Source organism: Mytilus californianus, unplaced genomic scaffold (assembly GCF_021869535.1).
Source record: "Mytilus californianus isolate M0D057914Y unplaced genomic scaffold, xbMytCali1.0.p SCAF_9, whole genome shotgun sequence".
Classification (NCBI taxonomy): Eukaryota; Metazoa; Mollusca; class Bivalvia; order Mytilida; family Mytilidae; genus Mytilus; species Mytilus californianus.
In genome coordinates, this window is record NW_026262745.1 from 51,225,989 (window position 1) to 51,248,599 (window position 22,611).

The window sequence follows — 22,611 nt, forward strand, 5'->3', positions numbered from 1 at the left end:
TCCCATCCGGATAAAGGATGGACAATTTAGAATTGCACTCATTGCTGCTGTGTTCCATTTTTGATATCTATATCATTAATGGAAAGCTTAATACTAAAATATATGATAAAAGAGATGATTTTTCATTTCCTATCGTTAATTATCCATTTTTAGATGGTGACGTTCCCTTGTCACCATCTTACGGTGTTAATATGTCTCAACTTGTACGATTCGCTCGTGTATGTAACAATGTTTTAGATTTTAACGAGAGAAATTTATGTATTACTGAAAAATTATTACACCAGGGTTTTCGATATCACAAACTAGTCAAAACATTTACTAAATTTTATCATCGGTATAAGGACATCATTCGTAAATATAGCTCAACATGCAGACTTCTTATACGTTCAGGTATTTCACATCCAATTTTTTATGGAAATATTCTTTATAAAGCACAAAAATGTCAGTATTCACCTCTGAAGCTAAAAAACCTTTAAATAGACTTATTAAGAAGGGATATAGTTACGATACTGTTGTCAGGTCATTAAAGATTGCATATTTTGGCGTTAATATTGATTCACTTATAGGGTCTTTGCATCGGCACTAAACACAATTATTTAAAAACCAGTTGTTGGCATGACACGGGTTATGTTCTTCTCATATATGTTATGATGGTATGATAGTAAACCCCTAACGGGAAGGATTGTGCCTGATATTCATATGCTGAAGACATAATCTTTCAATCAGTTTAATTGAAGTCTGGAGCTGGCATGTCAGTTAACTGCTAGTAGTCTGTTGTTATTTATGTATTATTGTCATTTTGTTTATTTTCTTTGGTTACATCTTCTGACATCAGACTCGGACTTCTCTTGAACTGAATTTTAATGTGCGTATTGTTATGCGTTTACTTTTCTACATTGGCTAGAGGTATAGGGGGAGGATTGAGATCTCATAAACATGTTTATCCTCGCCGCATTTTTTGCGCCTGTCCCAAGTCAGGAGCCTCTAGCCTTTGTTAGTCTTGTATTATTTTTAATTTTAGTTTCTTGTGTACAATTTGGAGTTTAGTATGGCGTTCATTATCACTGAACTAGTATATATATTTGTTTAGGGGCCAGCTGAAGGACGCCTCCGGGTGCGGGAATTTCTCGCTGCATTGAAGACCTGTTGGTGACCTTCTGCTGTTGTCTGTTCTATGGTCGGGTTGTTGTCTCTTTGACACATTCCCCATTTCCATTCTCAATTTTATTACTTTGAATAATGATACATACCCTTGTTAACCTTTATATTCAAATCAAAGTGTTTTGCAGATATTGAAAAAATTATCCGCCAGAAACTAAAGGACGAGAATGAAAACTATTATAGCTCATCGTACGACCTTATAGAAAGACCGAAGCCCGCAACATATAGTAAGCTTTAACAAAAACGGAAAACCAACGTTCTTATTTATGATAACCCTATTTGATCAGTGTGATATAATACAGACAAAAACATATCTAGTCCAGAGCATTAAACCTATGTGCATGAACATCCGGAGTTCCTACAACAACAAAACATAGTTGGATGAACATTGATCGTAAATCAATAACTAAAGTTTTGTGGAAAAGAAAAAAACAGTTTTTTTCCTGATTACTTGAATACACCTTTGAATATGATTATTCTTTCAAAAGGAACTTTATGATGTGATTATATAAATCCGAAATAAAAAAAAAACCTTTTATTTTATGAATGGAAATGTGTAAAGATAGTAATTTTGCACATCATCATCGAGATGCCCCTGACATACTGTAATTGCGTGAAATCTTTCTTATCGACAGCCAGCGAAACACACGATGACGTTTAAATACCAGGTGTATACATCTACGCTGTTGAAGATTCTATTCTTTATTCATGACAAGTTAGTGACTTTCAGTGCTTTTAACGAGTTTCTTAACTACAATCAAAGAACTTATCATTATTTTTGTAATAAAAACCATGAAAATAGTGGAATTAACCAATTTTGAAGTGTAAACAATTATTTGGATGTTTTTGATAAATTACGTGCTTTTGATGGTCCTTTTATTTCGGTTGACAGTTTTGACTTTTCCACTGTTTGCGCTGCACATCCACACAATCTTATCTAATAAAAATTCCTATTCAATTAAATGGTCGTTCGATAAATCGATAATTAACTCATGTAAAGCCTTTTTCACAAACGAGAAAGATAAATATGCTAGATATACTTACTGGAGGTGTGATGAGATTATAAAAGCTAAAAATGTCACCATGACAACATTTATGTACGTTTCGGTTAAAAAGTTTCTCGACAGATTGTATGTATTCCTATGGGTACCAATTAAACCCCTTTAATAGCAGACTTGTACCTGTACTGTTAAATGAATGAATCACAGTTTATGGCCAAACTCAGTAAAGACCCGTCTAAATTCCATTTAATTGATAAATTCAACAACACTTACCGTTATCTTGATAATATGTTTTCGTTAAATAATCATGAATTATCTAAATATACTGCCGAAATTTACCCACAGGAACTTACCTTAAATAAATCAAATATAAACAGCAATAAGTGTCTTTTCCTTGATTTTGACATTTCAGTTTGACACCAGAAACTACACAAAAATTTACGACAAAAGGGATGATTTTTCTTTTCCTATTGTTAACTTTCCTTTTCTGGACGGTGATGTTCCTCTGGGACCATCCAACGGTGTTTATATATCCCAACTCCTTTGTTATGCTCGTGTCTGTAGCATGTGGTCTGTAGTGACGTTTTGGATTTATTAAGTCAGGGATTTCGTTACCACAAATTACTTAAAACCTTTACTAAATTCTTCCATAGATACATATACAAAGATTTGAGTTGCAAGTTTCGCTGTACCTGTAGAAAACTTATTTCAAACGGAAAAAGCACAATCTAAATTTTACGGTGGTTAACCGAACCCGGAAAAATATATACGATAAGGTAAACTAATCAATCCTTTTATAAATACATTTATTTTAAAAGGTTATCTATTCAACACTGTAGTTTAATCTTTGAATATTGTTTTTATTTGTACAAATATTGATTTTGTTATCAGTAAATTAAAACCGTACTAAAATTAAACTCATGCACCTTCACGGTACTACAATCTGTCGATACCTATATTTTTTCAAAACACAAGATCATGTTTTTTCTCTGACTGGTGATGACGTCTTTACACTTCATCCGTTGGAAATTGGATGTGTACTGATTGATATTTTAGTCTTAGATACATGATTTTTTTTTATTAGTTGTTATTTGCTTTGAACTAGCTGCCAGTAACTGCAAGTATTCTCAGATCTGTACTAAGTGTCTTTTTTGTTGTTAGTAATGAGGGATATATATATTATATATATATATATATATATATATATATACCCTGCCACGTCCTGTCTGTGCTTTTGCTTAATGTTTTTTTTTTTGTATCGATCTGATGAGTTATGCCTTTTTAGCTGATTTTTATAGTTTGTTCTTATTTTTTGCTGTTATACCACTGTCCCAGGTTAAGGGGGTAAAGAGGGGGGGATTGATCGTTCACTTACATTTTTAACCCCGCTACATTCTGCATGTGCCTATCCCAAGTCAGGAGCCTGTAGTTCAGTGGTTGTCGTTTGTTCAAGTCTGTCATATTTGTTTTTTTTTTGTAAATTGTTTTGTTATAAATTATGCCGTTTTTTTCTCAATTGAATTCATTTTGTTTCATATTTTTCATGTCGGGGCCTTTTATAGCCGGCTATACGGTATGGGTTTTCTAATTGTTAAAGGCCTTATGGTTGCCTATAATTGCTTACATCCACTTTATTTGAACTTTGGTGGATAGTTGTCTCATTGGCAATCATACCACATCTCCTTATTTTTAATAAAAAAAATATTGTCATTAAGTCATGTCAAACGCATGCCCGTTTTTCTTGAAATATATCTGAGCATGCACTTTTGAAATGTTCTACCATTAAGCATGTTAAATATTTTAATGAAACGTTTTATGTTATCTGGTTTGGCAATCTTATAAAATAGCACTTACTTTATTTGCGGGCCATCGTGAGCAAACACATGTCTTTAGTACATGTAACGTACATCTATTACTTTTCAAGAACAAATTACTTTCATATTGCCGATAATAATATTATTAATTGAATAATATCAATTGACCCATCGATTGTTTTGAGTGTGTAAAAGATACATCCTTTCTCATCAAAGTGTATATGAATAAATTTGCCAAAACAATCACAAAAAGTAATGGTTAGTTATTAAATTTGATCTCAATTCTCCATTTTAAAATAGCACAACTGAAATGCTTACTTTTTGGTTTGAATATTTAAATTTGTTTGTTTTTTGTTTAACACCACTTTAAATGACCTTGGCAAAATCATGGCTGCCGGTTTTTATCATCAAATAATAACATCGTTTTAGCGCAAAACAATATCTTATCTATCTTTAAATTGACGCGAATACATACATCCAGCCAATCACCTGAACATCGATGTAAATTTGCTAATTATGCTCATGTCTGCTATTGATTTCAATTTTATATCAAATTCGACGTAATACAAACACATACATCTATAGTTCTGTATATATCACATAACAAAATTCCTAATAAAATGAGATAAAAGTTTACATCGTTTTAAATTTCAAATGCAAATATAAAACCAGTAGTATACACAATAATAATTAACTATTCGAAATTAAAAGCACATAGATAAATGCCAGCACAGCAAATATGAATGCCAACATTGACAATATGTCCCTGTTGTTGACGAGTTTCTCTGTTGGAAATGTTGGATCATCTTTACGTGTTTTCAAAACCTTAAATAAATTAAAATGGCATTTAGTATACACTTTTTTTTTAAATTTAACATCATTTAGTTTTTAACAATTTAAAACTATACTTACAAAAAAATGTAGTCCAGATAAGCAATAAAAAAAGCACATTTTTTTCTCGTTTATTGCTTCTTACATAAATCAGGCCGTTAGTTTTATCAGTTGAATTGTTTTACAGATGTCATTTCGGCGTCTTTTATAGCCTGATATGCGGTTTTGCTCATTGTTGAAGGCCGTACGGTGATCTAGTGTAGTTGCTAACCTTCTACGTCATTTGGTCTTTGATTGAGATTTGTGTCAATTTGCAATCATACCACATCTTGTTATTTCTATACATGTAGTCGAATTAAACATCCCAAGAATAAATAAATGTTCGCAATGCAAACTATGTGATGTATCTTTCTTAGATTAATAACAATAATACTTATAATTTTATAATGATGATAATAGAAATAAGAATGATAATAATAATACTATAATGATGATGATAATTTTCACTTGATATATAAAGACCTCCTAAATTGAATAATACTGAGCTCAATACTCTTACAATGCTTCGATAAATGCACAGAAAAGTTCTTGATTGAGAATAATTAAAACAGCACATTACTAACAACAGCAGCAATAACACATATAGATAAACCTAACCAAAAGTGAAAATTCGTCTGTAGAATTGTTCGAATATCAGAGAATGCATATGACTATTGTTTAAAACATTAAAAAGACTTGCAATAAAAATTAAACGAGGATTCATAATCCTTTAGTTTTTTTCATATACATTTAGGACAATTTTAATAATAAACCCTCACTGAAAAAGTGAATCACTATACACAATTTGCAGTTCGTTTTGCACTAATTAATCTTTGAATATAACAATATGAAAGGGGCGATTAGCATTACAGGTTCTTTACATATATATCCTAGTTTTTTACTTACAAATGGCAAAAAAGATTATTAACATATTATCACCATATTACCTGGTTTTTATCATATAATACTCAAATAGTATAATTCAAAATTTGATTATCTGTTTTTTTTTTCAAGATAACATATATATATACCACTCAACAAAAGTTTAGCAACATCACTTCTGACTGAAAATAAATTAATACAAAATTTCGAATATAGAAATTGTCTTTAACATGTTTAAAGTTTGTGTTTTCTTAATTTTCAATCGTTTATGTATGAAACGGTACAACAGTTAAGATGGTCAAATATCAGACAGCTACACTGTTCGCAAACTTTGAGGGAAGGGGTCATAAGTGATAGCCTCAATTTTTTTTTATATAAACACTATTGGAATTATACATGTATGTCCAAAAGAGAAATTTAATGAATAGCCAAACCAATATAAGGTTAATTTGGGGTGAATTTGAGCCTAAGAATCTTTATATTAATTAAAATTATATATATATATTGTTTAATTATAAAGATATAAAGATATATATATATATATATGTATATATATATATATATATATATGACAATGGTCGATATGTCAGCTGGAAAGTTCTAACAATCTTGGTTTTAAACCATCAATTATGTAAAATGAAAAGAATTTTCGCCACCGCCGGAGAACCATGTCTATGTCAAGCAGTCTTTATTAAGCAGAAAATATATGAACATGATTTTACCTGTTTCATTAACTGTAATACTGGTACATCAAGCGATGGAATAGTCGTAGTTGTATGTACCCCTTCGCTATCGATGTCATCGCAGTAATTTATGATATGAGCAAACCGATGCTGCGGTAATGCCAAGTGCTTGCGAAATTCTTGAATTTTGAATTTAACCCGTTCGTTGTTCGGTGGGTATTTGTCCCTAAATGTCATGACTCCATACACAGGTATTTCTATTTAAAAAGAAGAGAATAAAAAGAAGATTAGTTCAAAAGTACCGAGTTACCTTTGTCGTTTTTCTAAATTGCATCGTGTTTTACTTTATATTGGCCATATCCGCGAATGTGGTATTACAAGGACTGAACTGTAATCTTCCTTTAAGTTGTTTTTTTTTTAAGCGAGAGGGCCGACTTCACATATATTTGTTATACTCACAGGGTCAAATTCTAGAGATTTTCTATTCCGAACGGGAAAAAAATATTAGAGGGTCTATATCAACTACTTAAGATTTAATGTACATATTGTGGTTTTTTGATATCTTCTTGCGTTTTTAATTAAAAGATCTGTTCAAAAATGCGCCATAAAATTGTTAAAACCTCAAAGTAAACATTTTGGGCTGTTATATTGTTTAATCTGATCTAAAGGTAAGAATTGGAAATATTTTTTTTAATGATCGCATTTCTTAAAATGTCCGTTTATAAGTTTATGAATTATTAATAAATCAAGGTTCCAACTCTATCAGGGGAAATTGGTCTTAGATGGATTTGGCTATTATCTTTAAGGCTCGTTTGGTCATGAACCTCTTCGATTTGTCGGTATTTATACATCATTGGCTTTCCAATATTTAGCGTTGAGTGTTTCTGGTGAAGGTATTTCCAGAAAAGCGCGTACAATTTTCAAAGTTATTTTTCAATTTTTACAGCAGTGGGTCGATACCTTTGCTAGTGGACTATATATATCAGTCCCCAAATTTATAATCAGCTCAGTAGTCAGTACTTCGGTACTGACATAATTAATGAAAAACATTTCTTCAATTGTCCGTTTATAATTTATTTAGTTAAAAGAACTTAGGTTCCAACTCCCCAGGCAAATATGACCTTTAAGTTAGATGGATTTTGGCTAATATGTTTAGGTTCCATTTTGGTCATATAGCTCTGCCCTTGTTTCGGTACTTGGCTTTCAAATATTTGGCTTTTAGCATTTATTTACTGATGAATGTAAATCCAGAAAAACGCTTCGGACGCATACAATTGTTTTGAAACAAAAACAAAACGTGTCACTCATTTAATTCCTATGAATTTATGAACATTGCCAATTCTCATTGTTTTAGATTCTGTTGTTTTTTTTGTTTTTTTTTTCAATGAATGTTATTTGATAGATGCTCTCTCAACAACAATTGTGTTTTAATGTATAATTTTGCCTTCGTCGACCACATTATTGTGTTATTTTGATTTTAATTTTATGTTGCTTTACGTTGCCATATAAACGAGATGTTTGGTTAGTTGTAAAACCACTAGGTTTCCATATTTTTGTTACAGTAGTTCTTGCAACTCATATATCCCAGTGAACTTAAAATTGAGGCTACTACTGATACAAGAAGGACTGCTTCATTCCTTGATCTTTTCCTCAATATTGACAAAGATGGAAGACTTCACACTAAAATCTATGACAAACGGGATGATTTCAACTTCCCAATTATCAATTTCCCATTTTTCAGCAGTAACATACCCTCTGCTCTGTCGTATGATGTTTACATATCTCAATTGATACGTTATGCTCGTGCATGTTCACACTATACTGACTTTATATACTTGAGTGTGCTCATCACGCAGAAACTGCTCCAACAGAGTTATGAGGAGGAAAGATTAAAATGACACTCCGTAAATTGTATTGACACCATCACGAATTGGTTGATCTATACGATGTGTCTGTGTCTAAACTAACTAATGACATTTTTACAACGTCTCAGATTGTGGTGTAACATCTATGTCGTCTGACTGCTAAGTACCGAATGTGACCTATTCCCGAATATGACTGTTTGCCGAGTGTGAATTTGCATCGCTATACCACGTGTCTCGGTATTTTTATACATCCAACATTCATGTATTTCTTTGTGATGTTTCTGTTGTGGTTTCGGTTTGATAATGTGTTATGTCTTTATATCGTTTGTGGTTAGAATTCTGTACTTTCGGTACATTTCACATATGTCTTATTTTTCAGTATAGTCGAGGTAATTTCCATTTTCATGGATAAAGTATTGTGTTAGTCCGAATAATTATGACGTCGTCACAGCATTTATTAATAATAGCTTTTAAATACCGTCATTATCATGATAATTGTTTGGACAAGTATTGTGAAAACAATTGTATGAATTTCAAGATTAAAATTCGTTACAAAAATACGTCACTGTTTGTGATGTCATGTGCTCTCTGTCTTTAATGAAAGATGTTCGTTTCTATTCTGCGGTTTACATGTTGTAGCGACTAGTATATTATTTATTTGTGCGTTTCTCTGTGATGAATGTTCTTGCATTTGTTTGTGCTGTATTTCTTTCACGTAGTGTTGTCATTTTAGCGATATTTTTTTTAACATTACCATATAAGCGGGAGGTTTGACTAGCCATAAAACTAGTTTAGCCCACCATTCTTTTCTTAAAATTTACTGTACCAAGTCAGAAATATGGCAGTTGTTATCAAATAGTTCGTTTGTATGTATGTTGGCGTTTGTTTTTGTTGCACTTCTGTGTTTTTGTTGTTCATTAGTTTCCTCTTATACATGTTATAGTTAATGTGTTTCCCTCGGTTTTAGTTTGTAACCCGGATTTTTTTTTCTCTCAATCGATTGATGACTTTTGAACAGCGGTATACTACTGTTGCCTTTATTTATTCAACCCACCATTTTTTCTAAAAATGTCCTTTACCAAGTCAGGAATATGGCAGTTGTTATCAAATAGTCCGTTTCTATGTATGTTGGCGTTTGTTTTTGTAGCAGTTCTGTGTTTCTGTTGTACCGTTGTTTTCCTCTTATAGTTGATGTATTAACCTCGGTTTTGGTTTGTGACCAGGATTTGTTTTCGCTTTATCGATTTATTCGCTATGGAGATTCCGTATATCGTCAAGTTATCGGAATTCCAATGTGGACTTACTGTGCACCACTTATTGTGGACCTGTTTCTGTATTGTTATGAGTTACAATGTATGACTAAAATCAGCAAAGACCCATCGAAACAACATCTGATAGAAAATATAATAACACTTTTAGATATTTGGATGATATATTGGCTCTCAATAATCATGATAATGACGACCTCAGTATGTACACTAAAGAAATTTATCATGCTGAACTGACTTTAAATAAAGCTAACACTCACAATGAACACTGCCCTTTCCTAGAACTTGATATCTATATCTTTAACGGGAAGCTTAATACCAAAATTTATGATAAAAGAGATGATTTTTCATTTCCTATTGTTAATCAACCATTTTTAGATGGTGACGTTCCCTTGTCCCCATCTTATGGTGTTTATATATCTCAACTTGTTCGATTCGCTCGTGTATGTAACAGCATATTTGATTTTAACAAAAGAAATCTCTGTATGACTTATTACACCAGGGTTTTCGATATCACAAACTGGTCAAAACATTTACTAAATTTGATCATCGGTACAAGGACATCATTCGTAAATATAAACCAACATGCGGACATCTTATACGTTCAGGTATTTCACATCCAATCTTTTATGGTAATATTTTTTACAAAGCACAAAAATGTCGGCATTCACCTAAAAAGCTAACCAAACTTTTAAACAGACTTATTCAAAGGGATATAGTTACGATACTGTTGTCAGGTCATTGAAGATGGCATATTTTGGTATTAATAATATTGATTCACTCATAGGGTCTTTGCATCGGAAATAAACACATTTGTTCTAAAACCAGTTGTTGGCATGATACGGGCTATGTTCTTCACATATATTTTATTATGGCATGAAACTAAACCCCTAACGGGAGGGATTGTGCTTGATTTTCATATGATGAAGACATAATCTTTCAATCAGTTTAATTGAAGTCTGGAGCTGGCATGTCAGTAACTGCTAGTAGTCATTTGTTAATTTATGTATCAATGTCATTTTGCTTAGTTTCTTTTGTTACCTATTCTGACATAGGACTCGGACTTCTTTTAGGTTGCACTTTGTAAATACAGCTGTTTCACAAGCCACGCCTCTGTTAGGGAGATATCTAATATTCATAGATATTTTGTTTTGTTGACGTACTGGTTCCCAGATATGATCTCTATGTTTCATCTCATGAGATGAGTTATAAGTATGAAAACACATGGTAGCGTTGAAAAATGAATTTTGAGGAATACCCAAAGTGAAGGTAGGGATAGACTAGTACAGAATTTTGTTATAAGTTCAAACTCTTAGAAGTTCGGGGCATATACATCATGGACATGTTGAAAATATGCCGCACAGTCCTATGTTTTGACCTTTGAATAAAAAAGTAGTGCATATCAACTTTCCGTACTAGGATATAATTTTTTACGAAACTTCATAGTAAAAGTGGCACAGCTTTAGCCGCAAAGGGAGTTCCTATGGGAAATTGCATTGTCTATATTTACAGAAGTGCAACCTATATATGGTGAAAAAAGAGAACATATAGAATTTCACCAAATTTGGTTTATCTCAGAGATGTTAATGAAATTAATTCAAATATAAAGTTTTATAAATATTTCATGAAGATTGCGAAAATACAGGGCCTTAAATATGATGACTCAGCATAAATTCACAGTTTACAGTGTGCATAGTTTGCTCAAAGTCCTGAATGCAAAATAAATTCATAATTTATGCATATTTGTAATTTCAATTGTTATGAAGTGCTTATATTTTTTCTTCGCAGTCATTGAAACTCATAAATCCTTGATGAATATTGTTGTTGGGGTGTCTTTGTCCTGTCGATAACCCAAAAGTAAGCTGTAACACCTGAATTTGTTTTGTTTTTTTTTTTTGGGGGGACCGTGGCAGAAACAAAAATACAAGCTAGAAATACAAAAATACCTCAATAAAACTAACAATAGTGTGTTCTATCATAAACATGTACTAAATATTCCATATTCACAGAAACAGCAAAATAATTTAGCAAATTTGAGGCCCCAGTGGCAAAAATCAGAAACAAAATGTCTACCCCCTGGGTCATAAAACAGATAATTTAAACTGTAAATATTATGATTTCATTATTTTAAAGGTCTTTTTGTATAAAACACTAATTGTGCTTGGAAGTTATGCAAAAAGCAGATGTTAGCAGTCAGTTCTATAAAACTTTTAGTGAATTCATACATCAGACTGGTAACTTCATAAATACAACTTTTGCAAATATGGCTTTGTTTATACACTTCTAGTTCATATATTAGCTTAAGTATTTAAGAAATATGGTTAGAGATGATATTGTTGTGGCAAGATTTCTAAACTGGCCATTTGAGGTAGAAATTGTGAACTTTTATTGACAAATAGTCATACAGTAAGATGTGGACTGGAGACAGAGGCAGGATTGGATACTTTATATAATCTTGAATGTTGGAATAATTAACTACTAAACTTTATATTTATAGTATTCTGAAATGCTTTCAATTCGTTATCAGAATAGTTTCAAATAAGTTCTAGCCATTTCATCTAAGCAAACATACACATAGGGTAAGTAGACAATATGTAAAGTCTTGTTTTCAAACTCTTTAAAAATTGAAACAGGGGTCGGGATATAAAATGTACTGTAGAAGAAAAGTTAGAGTATTTGCAGTGATTTCTTTAAAGCTATAATTATAATTAATAAGTATTGTTGTGAGAAAAAGTGTTTTTCAAGAGTTTTCTATTTGAATACATGTAAGTATAGGTTGCACTTTGTAAATACAGCTGTTTCACAAGCCACGCCTCTTTTTGGGAGATATATAATATTCATGGATATTTTTTTTGTTTACGTACTGGTTCCCAGATATGATCTATATGTTTCATCTCATAGAGAAATAACTTGGGAATGTTACCAGTATAAAAACAAATGGTAGCGGCGAAAAATGAATTCCGAGGAATACCCAAAGGGAAGGTAGGGCTAGTACAGAATTTTAGTATAAGTTTAAACTCTTAGAGGTTCGGGGCATATGAATGTTAAAAATATGCCGCACGTCCCTATTTTTTTACCTTTGAATAAAAAAGAAGTGCATATCAACTTTCCGTTTTAGGATATAAATTTTTACGAGACTTCATAGTAAAAGTGGCACATCTTTAGCCACAAAGGGCGTTCCTAAGGGAAATTGCATTGTCTATATTTACAGAAGTGCAACATATCAGCTGAGTTTTACTGTGCGTATTGCTGTGTGTTTGTTTATTCTACATCGGCTAGAGGTATAAGGGGGAGGGTTGAGATCTCACAAAACATGTTTAACCCCGCCACATTATTGCGCCTGTTCCAAGTCAGGAGCCTCTTGCCTTTGTTACAATTGAGAATGGAAATGGGGAATATGTCAAAGAGACAACAACCTGACCAAAGAGCAGACAACAGCCGAAGGCCAGCAATGGGTCTTCAACGGAGCGAGAAAATGTTTTTTTAATTTTAGTTCATTTATATGTTTTGGAGTTTAGTATGACGTCTATTTTCACTGAACTAGTATACACATTTTTATTTAGGGGCCAGCTGAAGCCCGCCTCAAGGTGCGGGATTTTCTCGCTGTGTTGAAGGCCCATTGGTGGCGTACGCTGTTTTCTGCTCTTTGGTCGGTTCTCTTTGACATATTCCCCATTTCCATTCTCAATTTTATTATGACTGTTGAACAGCGGTATACTAATATTGCCTTTATTTAGCTACTGTGTTGTCGTATTAGGCAGTAACCATTACAGAAAAGAATTTTGGAGACAGATTAAAATAAGCAATGTTGCTTGCTTCTGAATCCCATTGTTCATACTGTATTATAATATATAGCATGATTTGACTTATCGAATAAAATATTGTTTAAACCAAAAGAAAAAAATGTCAAAATACAGATTGACTTGAAGGATTATTTATATTGTTTTATTATTGCCGTTTTTTTACTCCATTACTGGCCACTTAATATTTAAAAATATACTTGTAATCCCCTATCTGTATCTGTACTGTGCAGAGGTTATTACCATTATAATTGACAATTACCTGTTTTGAGATAAACTAATCTGTCAATTAATTAGCTCATGATAATTGATCAACTTGTCCGTTGGAACAACACTGATTCATAAATATGGTAAAATAAATAGTTAAAATGAAAAAAGAAAAAAAGGAAATATTAGAACTGTCAACTGAAACTTTCAGCATGTATGACCTGCAGTATTGCCCATAAAACCATTATTAATAAGCATGTAAATCACACTGATAGGCTACATAACCTTTGCCTATTTTTTGGATTTACAATTTTAAAGTGTGTAAAACCACGTGCACACTACATATCGGTAGATAAATGAATACATAAAAAGAAAACGTTTAAAACAAAGGATGTTGTTTTGCCAATTTATGTTATACTAGCATTTCATAGTTACCCCTGTGTTTTTTCTTCGCTTTCCATACAGCATTGAAGAAGCTCGGTGGTAAATTATCATCAGGATTTGACGTACAGACTACAATAATCCGATCAACTGGACGATGGCACACTCCCTTTCGAATGAAATAATTAAATCCGGAGCTTTTTGCACTTGTCAATTCTTCCTCTTCCCTTATTCTACCAGCAAATACCAACTCGAGAAGCGCCAAAGTTTTTGCAGAGTCTTCGTCCTCAAACCCAGTCATGTCCAAAAACGTCGGCATTAGATAAGCGTCTGTTGGTTTGTAGTAAACGTCTTTGGGGAAGCTATATATAAAGAATATCATTTACAGTAAAAATTATGTATATAGCAAATTGTTTATCCTTATAGTAAAGTGTTTCGGCACGAATGCAAAACATTCATGATTCCGTGAAAACATTGGATATCGTGAAACCTTATGGAATATAGCAATAGGATTCGTAACAGTCGACAAATGAAATTTGATTTCTTACCTGGCTACAATCTTTATTACAAAATTGAATATCATAAAGTATAGATAAAAAAGGTTAATATTTATTGTACGATTAATGTCTTAAAAAAGAATTATTGTTTTTTTTAAATTTGACAGTAACTGTTTCTATTTGACAAAAGTGTGTAGTAAATCTCGTATACGAATTAGAATAATTTAAACGATCGAAGGAACATAACCTATTCGACTCAATAGAGCTTTCTTACATTTTGACGAAAGGTACGAACGAACGTAAAGGGAGCATGTATAACATTCTCACGATAACACTTAAAGTCTATGTTTTATGCGATAAAACTGCATTCTCTTCCGAATCAAAGGTATATTTAAACATAAACCATATTGCGTATAGAACGCGATTTTATTACTGAAAATAAAGACAAATAGTGTAAAATACACTCACGTCCAATACGGTGCTTTATATGTTAACCATGATTACACATATTTGCGCGGGAATTGTTCATGCATGCTATTCAAATGTTTAAACCATAAACATTTTAATGAAACTTCTCTAAGTTTAACGACAAAATTCTTTATTATTTCTATAAATTAAAGACTATGCCATCATCAAGTTGTCAAGTTAAACGTGGATCAGCAAAATGTGCCAGACTAAGATGCAACAATGTATGGAAAAACTTAAAAAAACGAACAAACTGGGAGACAGAAAAAAAAAATTGTTTGAAGTTCTTTTAATTAATTTAAATGTCAAATGTGAACAAAAACCAGCGAACACGTGAAATCCAGTGTCAATTCAAGTGGAACACTAATGTTGACTTAACACACACACACCCTCACAAACAGTTTTTATTTAGATACTAGTAGTTAGATATAGGATAAATGTCTACAAAACAACAACCAACCAACAAATGTATGACAATCACCATCAATTTAAATAAAGTTCAATATGAACATTAGGGAACGAAAATTTGATTTTTTTAGGGGGGAGGGGGGGGGGGGAGGGGAGGGGGAGAAGACAATCTCGCACTACATATATTCTGAATTTCAATACTGATGAATTTACAGTAAACTAGCTCGGATGAAATGGCAGATTAACGCTGAAAGAACGATTCCATAGGTAAGCTTACAGACTCGGGTGTATGTAATCAACACAAGGCGACAAACAGTATTACACGTGGGAGGAGGGGGATCTCTATAAACGTTAAAAAAAGAGACATTTTTTCAGTTTTACTATATGGGGGGGATGCAAAAACGTAAAGTAGAAAGTAATGCTTTGTGTTTATTTCTTTATTTTCAGGGGGGGGGGACCAATATATTTGCCTTGGTATTTTCTTAAGTTGAATAATGTAAAGATGAAAATTCAAGTTTGACTTGTGCCGTTGCAAGCAGTGTAATGGTTCTTGTGAGGCAAACCTTGAGGCAAAACGCCATCTAAGTCCCATGGTAGCCTTGATTATGATTACATAATTAGAAATGTCATATTTTGAAAAGAGTCAAGATAGAAGATCCTTCAGAGGGGTTTTACGTATGATTCGTCAACCGTACGTACCTTTCATCAAATCAAACACTAATGTATAAAAAACATAACATTTGTTACTTTTATATCTTATTATTTTTTTATAATTGACAAAAGATAGGTGAGCATTAGTTGGAGTTCTAATCGTAGAAGCATAGCAAATGATTATGTGTTTGTTTCCGATATGTTTGGAAAAAGCAGTGCTATAAGCATGATAAGGAGCTACTTTGAGGGAAAGCGTGGAGACCGTGTATATTCCATATTACGTTAGTAGACGGGGTTTATTTCAATACACGGTTTGTAGTGGTGTTACGTCCCTTTTTAAAAACTGCACGGTGTTGAAGGAAAATATTAAAGGTTTCAACAGACGAAGAAATTGATGATGAACGATTGAAATGAATTCATTTAAAGCTAACAAGTTGTTATTGTTGGCATTTGTTTTTGTATAGACCAATGGAAGTAAGTTCTTAATACTAACGGTATTGAAGACTTGATCACTTTGATAGGCCACTAGTCTAAATACCACATGTTAAAATGGTCGGTAAGATAAATTCGTTACATAGTGTGCTAGTGACGTAATACGATATATATAAGTAAATTCCATATTTTGGTCGATTAATAAATAGTTTTTGGACATTTAAAAAATATAGAGTCTATGCAAGAACAGACTAGAAATCTCAATTCTAGCTGACATTTTGCATCATTAAAAAAGGGAATACGAAACACGTTAATCTGTTGCAGATCAACAACGACTTATACCATGTTATCTGCTAAATAAGCGTACTGTTTCTTTACCCAACGAATACAGCGATATGAAACATCTTACGAATTCAGTTAACACCGCTTAGTCTTGCACATTGACCCATTTCTATTGACAACCTGTCCCTTTTTTAGTTTTGAAAAGTGACAAACTAATTATATATAAAAACGGAAAATCATTATTTCTAAATATCTGAACATAACAAAAGTAACTGATTATATTTATACTTGGCTTTGTGTAACAGTTGTTTAAAATACATAATAGTGTTTTGTCAAATTAAGGAATGACCGTAAAAAAAATTCTGTGTATGAAGAAATAACATAAAAAAATGTGGTGCACACTGAATAACATGCGAAGCGGGTTATTTAAAAGTGTAAACCACATTTTTGAGGTTATTTCGAAAAGACAGAAAAAAATCTTACAGTCATTTCTTATAATTTAATTTTAAATTCCATTTTTAAGGATTAAATCATGAACAAATGTTGATGATGTCACTGTCACATGACAAAATTATGTCTATGAGTTGATAGACAAAATACTTTAAGTCAACCATAAGACTTGTTACATCTAAAATTAAATTATATAGTTTCTGAACATTAGAAACACTACAAATACTAAGTACAATTATAAAAATATAAAATTGTTTCCAATACGTTAAAATAAAACCAAGGGAATATTAAGCAGTCCGAAGTTCAAGGGAAATTTCATTTTTGAAACAAGAGAAAAATCAATGATGTTTTTTGAAAACGTTAACAGTTGGTTATGTGTCTTTTTCAAATTTTCATTTTTATAATTTTCAAGTTATAACATTAAAAAGATAAGGGGAATATACAAACCTCTTGAATCGTGTTGTGAACTGTTTACCAAGTGTGCCAAAAGATCCAAATTGAACTATATCTTCCCAACAACTTGTACTAAAACTAGCAAATATTGTGTTTAATAGCGACGATTTCCCTCCGCCGGGTAGGCCAATGATAGCAATATTCAATGGTGGCTTCGTAGAAAGATCAGTTCCGGCAATTTCCTGACATTCCTTAATCAGTTCTATTTTTTCTTCATACTTAGGATCATTTTTTTGATTTTCTTGTGGAATGATATGCTGCGCTTGACTGTAATACTGTTCTACAAAAGAATTCTCCAACACATCTCGTTTCATCTGGAAGTAAAAATATATGTATGGAAGTAACTGTCATACTAAAGAGACATCAAAAGAAAGATATCGAAACTATCGATGTTCTCTTTTGTGATGAAATATCAGAACGAAAATAATACATTTCATGTGACTGTATCCGTGAGTGTGTATTAGGTATTTAATTATGGAGATGTGGCACTGTTGCAACCATACTACCAAAAGAACAAAGACGAGAAAATATAAAGATCACTATATGGATGCAACAACTAGAAACACCATTACCATATGGTAATTCATAAAATGCCCGGTATGACAATTTACGCAAGAAAATAAATTTCCTCATCTAAACACACCAATGAATAAAAACAAATACAGTATAACAGACTGTGAGTAACAATTACCACTGGATTACAGGTTCCTTACTTTGGAAAAGGATATAAAGTGTGTGGCGGTTTCAACACGTCTGCGACTGCTCAACGCTTACCTTTCACATCAGTGTAACACACACAACATTTTACTATCCGGAAAACAAGATGTGGGGTGCCGTCTCACCTAGAAGAACAAACTACTACGTGTAGCTACTCTTTGAATGCTTAACACAATAAAACATAAAGTCAAATGAGGCAGATATTAATGTCATATTTTTAGTCAACATTTTTTTTAACCAAGCCTCAGCCAAGTTGTGAGTCAAGGTATGAATGATACCAAGCTTTATACTCTGTTCTCAGTATTTCATTAGAAAACTATTGAGAAGTGGTAAGAAGATTGCCAACCAGACAAAAAGATCATATAGGACATCGATTTGAACAAATGGCTTTCTGCACTGGGTAAAACGCACACCTTAAGGTAAACTAAAAAAGGTCCGGGGTGAAAAAATGAGAAATTAAAGAAAGCTGCAATCAAAATAATCATCAGACTTTAAAAGTATCCAGTAAAACGGAATAATACATTAAAAGATGAACAAGGGACTAAAAGGAAAATATTAAACTTTTCATATTTCTATGAAAAACTAGTAAGTATTCATTTTCCGGATACAAATACAGGACAAATACGGCGGAAAGAGGCGCAAAATTGCTTTCCATATTAAGAATGCATAAATATGATATCTGAAATTAACAAACGTATTAGATATATCAAAATATGTTGTCAATTAAAAAAACATACACAAAAAAAAAAAAAAAAAAATGTTAGTATGTTCATGTATGTTTTTTAAGAGATTTATTTTCACATAGCCTAATATATCTCTATCACTCATAGGGTCTTTGCATCGGAAACAATACAAATTTTATTCTAAAACCAGTTGTTGGCATAATAGGGGTAATGTTCTTATATCGTATATTCTATGGTGGTATGATACTAAACCCCTAACGGGAGGGATTGTGCTTTATTTTTATATGATGAAGACTTTAATCTTTCAATCAGTTTAATTGAGGTCTGGAGCTGGCATGTCAGTTACTGTTAGTAGTCCTTTGTTAATGTATGTATCATTGTCATTTTGCTTAGTTTCTTCTGTTACCTACTCTGACAACGGACTCGGACTTCTTTTAAACTGAATTTTACTTTGCTTATTGCTGTGTGTTTGTTTATTCCACATTGGCTAGAGGTAAAAGGGAGTGAGATCTCACAAGACCTGTTTAACTCACTGCATTTGTGCGCCTGTCCCATGGCAGGAACCTCTGGTCTTTATTAGTCTTGTTTTCTTTTTTTTTTTTTTTTTTTTTCTCATTTATATGTTTCGGAGTTTAGTGTGACGTCCATTTCCGCTGACCTAGTATACATTATTGTTTAGGGGCTAGCTGAAGCCCGCCTCCGGGTGCGGAATTTTCTCGCTGTGTTGAAGACCCATTGGTGGCCTTAGGCTGTTTTTTTTTCTAGTCGGGTTGTTGTCTCTTTGACGCATTCCCCGTTTCCATTCTCAATTTTATAATTTATCTCTACGTAAAACATGAAACATTTGCTGACATTCAAATTGAATGTGCACCAATTGGACGTTTAGTCTTTTTTCAAACAAATTCTTTCTTATTTGATAAACTGCATTCAAAGAAGTCATTGGTGATAGGCATTTTTACATCCTTTGTGACTTTTATACTGAATAACATCCGAAAAGCACGAATACCATTAAAACATACGCATTTGAGAAATAAAATGAATTGGACTATAGTTAACAAATGGCTGGTATGGTGATTACTTGCGGCTATATATGCATGTTTAAGATTTCTAGTTTGCTAAATCAAAGAGTAATCTTGCGTCAACTGAGATATTTTAAATACATAGGATGACAAATAGGGTTTAGATAACAAGAGGGCAACAGAACTCCCCAATTTCAATTAAAACAAACAACACCATGGCAAGAAAGAAAACGGAATAAAAGACAAACAATAGTCCACAGTCACTTCACAGAACACCAACGATTGAATACGAACCCAAATTTTATTATTCGTTGCAAGACAATACTAGGTTTTAAGTTGCAATCGGTGCTGTCAATATCGCAGAAAAGAGAACCGAATTTGACTTTGACAAATATTTTAATATCTGAGATCATCTGTGGCACAAATTTCCTAACAGTCAACCTATTCATCATTACGTCTGTCAAACTTTCGAAATGATGACTTTAACTTTACCATTTTGCATTCTTGGTTCAGTTTATTCCTTCGTAATAACATGAACGGTACCAATTGTACTGCACCAGATGCGCATTTTGACAATTCATGTCTCTTCAGTGATTCTCATGGCCAAAATAGTTGAAAGTCAAAAACCTTAGAGCCGATAAAACCAAAAATAAATCAAAAAGTAAAATCAAACCCGGACAAGAAATCGGGGTTAAGCATGAGGTAGATACAATCATGGATTTAAAAAGATTTCAGAATTTATAACACAATATTGGTATTTTCGTGACAGTAGTGAAAAAATCGTAGATAGTGAAAAAAATCTTCTTCTTTTATTTTTGTTAGCCACATTTCTAAAGAACACAATTGGTTACCAAGTGTTAAATCTCTTAGTAACGATTTTCAACTTCGTTTAATTTAGTGAAAAAATTTGGCCTTGGAATACAAGTAAAACTGCTTCCTTATCCTCTAGATTATCTTTTTGCAATGTTTTCACTGTTTTCTATATAAACAACAACAAATGATAATAAAAGAAAGTAAATAAATTAACAAACAAAAAACTTTTATCAATGAACATAATAATGTTTGCAAAAACGTCCCGTGTTTTTTTGTTTTTTTTGTTTTTTGTTCTCCGTATGTTAAATGTGACATTCATCATGGTCATAGTCCATCTCACAAAATAAAAAGATAGAAAACAAAACTAGCGCAGTCGTTAAAAAAATAATCAAATTTAAAGTTAAGGTTTGTTGTGAAAAAGAAGCAACATGACTGTACAAATGTGTCGTATTTTCCAAAAAAGGCTACTAAAGTATTTAATTAAATATGCATTTTAACATTTGTATATTTAATTAAATACTTCCCTGTTAAAAAAAAGCAGTGGTGTGTATCATGGTTAATACGTTCATTTTAGAAACAACGATAGCCTGAATCATATTTAATTCTTTATATGTAAATTTAAGTTGGAAAACGTGTTTAAAACTCTTTGTTAGAACTACTACATTTGATATTCCAAAACTTTTAGGTGATTGTCCTTAAACTACTTTTCTATATGACTTACCGTTAACGTAAAGTTACGACTTTCGTTACTAAACCGAAATTAAAAAAAAAATTATTACACCATTTGGAACTCCTCTGGTTCTATCTATCTGTATATAACATAGCATAAAGAAATATTGCACGCATGAATTAATGTGAATATGTCAGCAAAAAGCCATTGACTGAAGGAAATCATAGTTTTTGACACACAACAAAACTGAACAGTTTAAATGTAATGCACATGTTTAAATTGATTAGTTCAAATGTACTGTCATATAACACCAAACGTGGTTGATAATGATCCGTATGTGTATGTGTTGGTAAAGGGGGTGAAGGAGTTGGATGTGTTTGTGTGTGTGCGCGGGGGGAGGGGTATGGGGGATAATTAGAGTTTCATTTATCTTCCATTGTAAGCTCAGAATAAATGTTTTTATTTTTGAAGGGCCCATCTTAAAAATGCACCCTTGTCCCTGTTCTACAGTCTTATAAGTCAGATTCATGTCAAAAGATATAGATATACCGACATGAAAGTAAAACTTGTACCTACATAATTGACAAAATACTTATTTCGAGTGAAATACTCATTTAGATAGGTAAGAATTCGAGTTAGAAAAAGGGAAAATATACGTATTACACATGAAGTTCAGAATCGAGAACACATTGACTTTTCTTGTTATGTTTTTTTTTTTCACTATCAAAAGGTTTCTGGATTATTTAGGCTTAATTAATATGTTACCGTATTTAGTGTAAGGATTTAATGTTCTAATACTTAATTATTATATTTCCTTTCGTTTGAAATTGGTGTTTCTCCGTTTGCTGCTTGCATAAAGTATGTAAAGATAGGAACTAGTATTATTTAGTCTAGTCTTGCAACAGTACTTATTCTAATACAGTTTGATGTTAGGTACACAACGGACAAAAAATAAAGTTTGGCGATTTGTAAGGTGTGTATGACACGTCGTAACCACTTTAATGAATTAATCCTGCTTCATCTCAGAAAAACTGGAATTACATTAGCTTAATCATGGATCACATCACTGTCTTGGTTCAAGCTGAGATAAACATGGATTTGCTAGGATATTTGGAGATAATCCGAAAAAGTAGATAAGC

The 22,611-nt window shown here is 32.3% G+C and overlaps 1 protein-coding gene across 1 annotated transcript; it reads right to left on the bottom strand.

Moving 5' to 3' along the window:
• Positions 1-3,949: 3,949 nt before the first annotated feature.
• On the bottom strand, positions 3,950-21,606 carry LOC127714303 (uncharacterized). Its single transcript, XM_052220364.1, has 5 exons — positions 21,524-21,606; positions 17,565-17,884; positions 13,987-14,294; positions 6,451-6,668; positions 3,950-4,801 (listed from the first exon to the last, which is right to left on the bottom strand). Exons 2-5 carry the CDS (start codon positions 17,882-17,884, stop codon positions 4,667-4,669), a joined length of 981 nt encoding a protein of 326 aa, XP_052076324.1. The 5' UTR covers positions 21,524-21,606; the 3' UTR covers positions 3,950-4,666.
• Between the last annotated feature and the right edge of the window lie 1,005 nt (positions 21,607-22,611).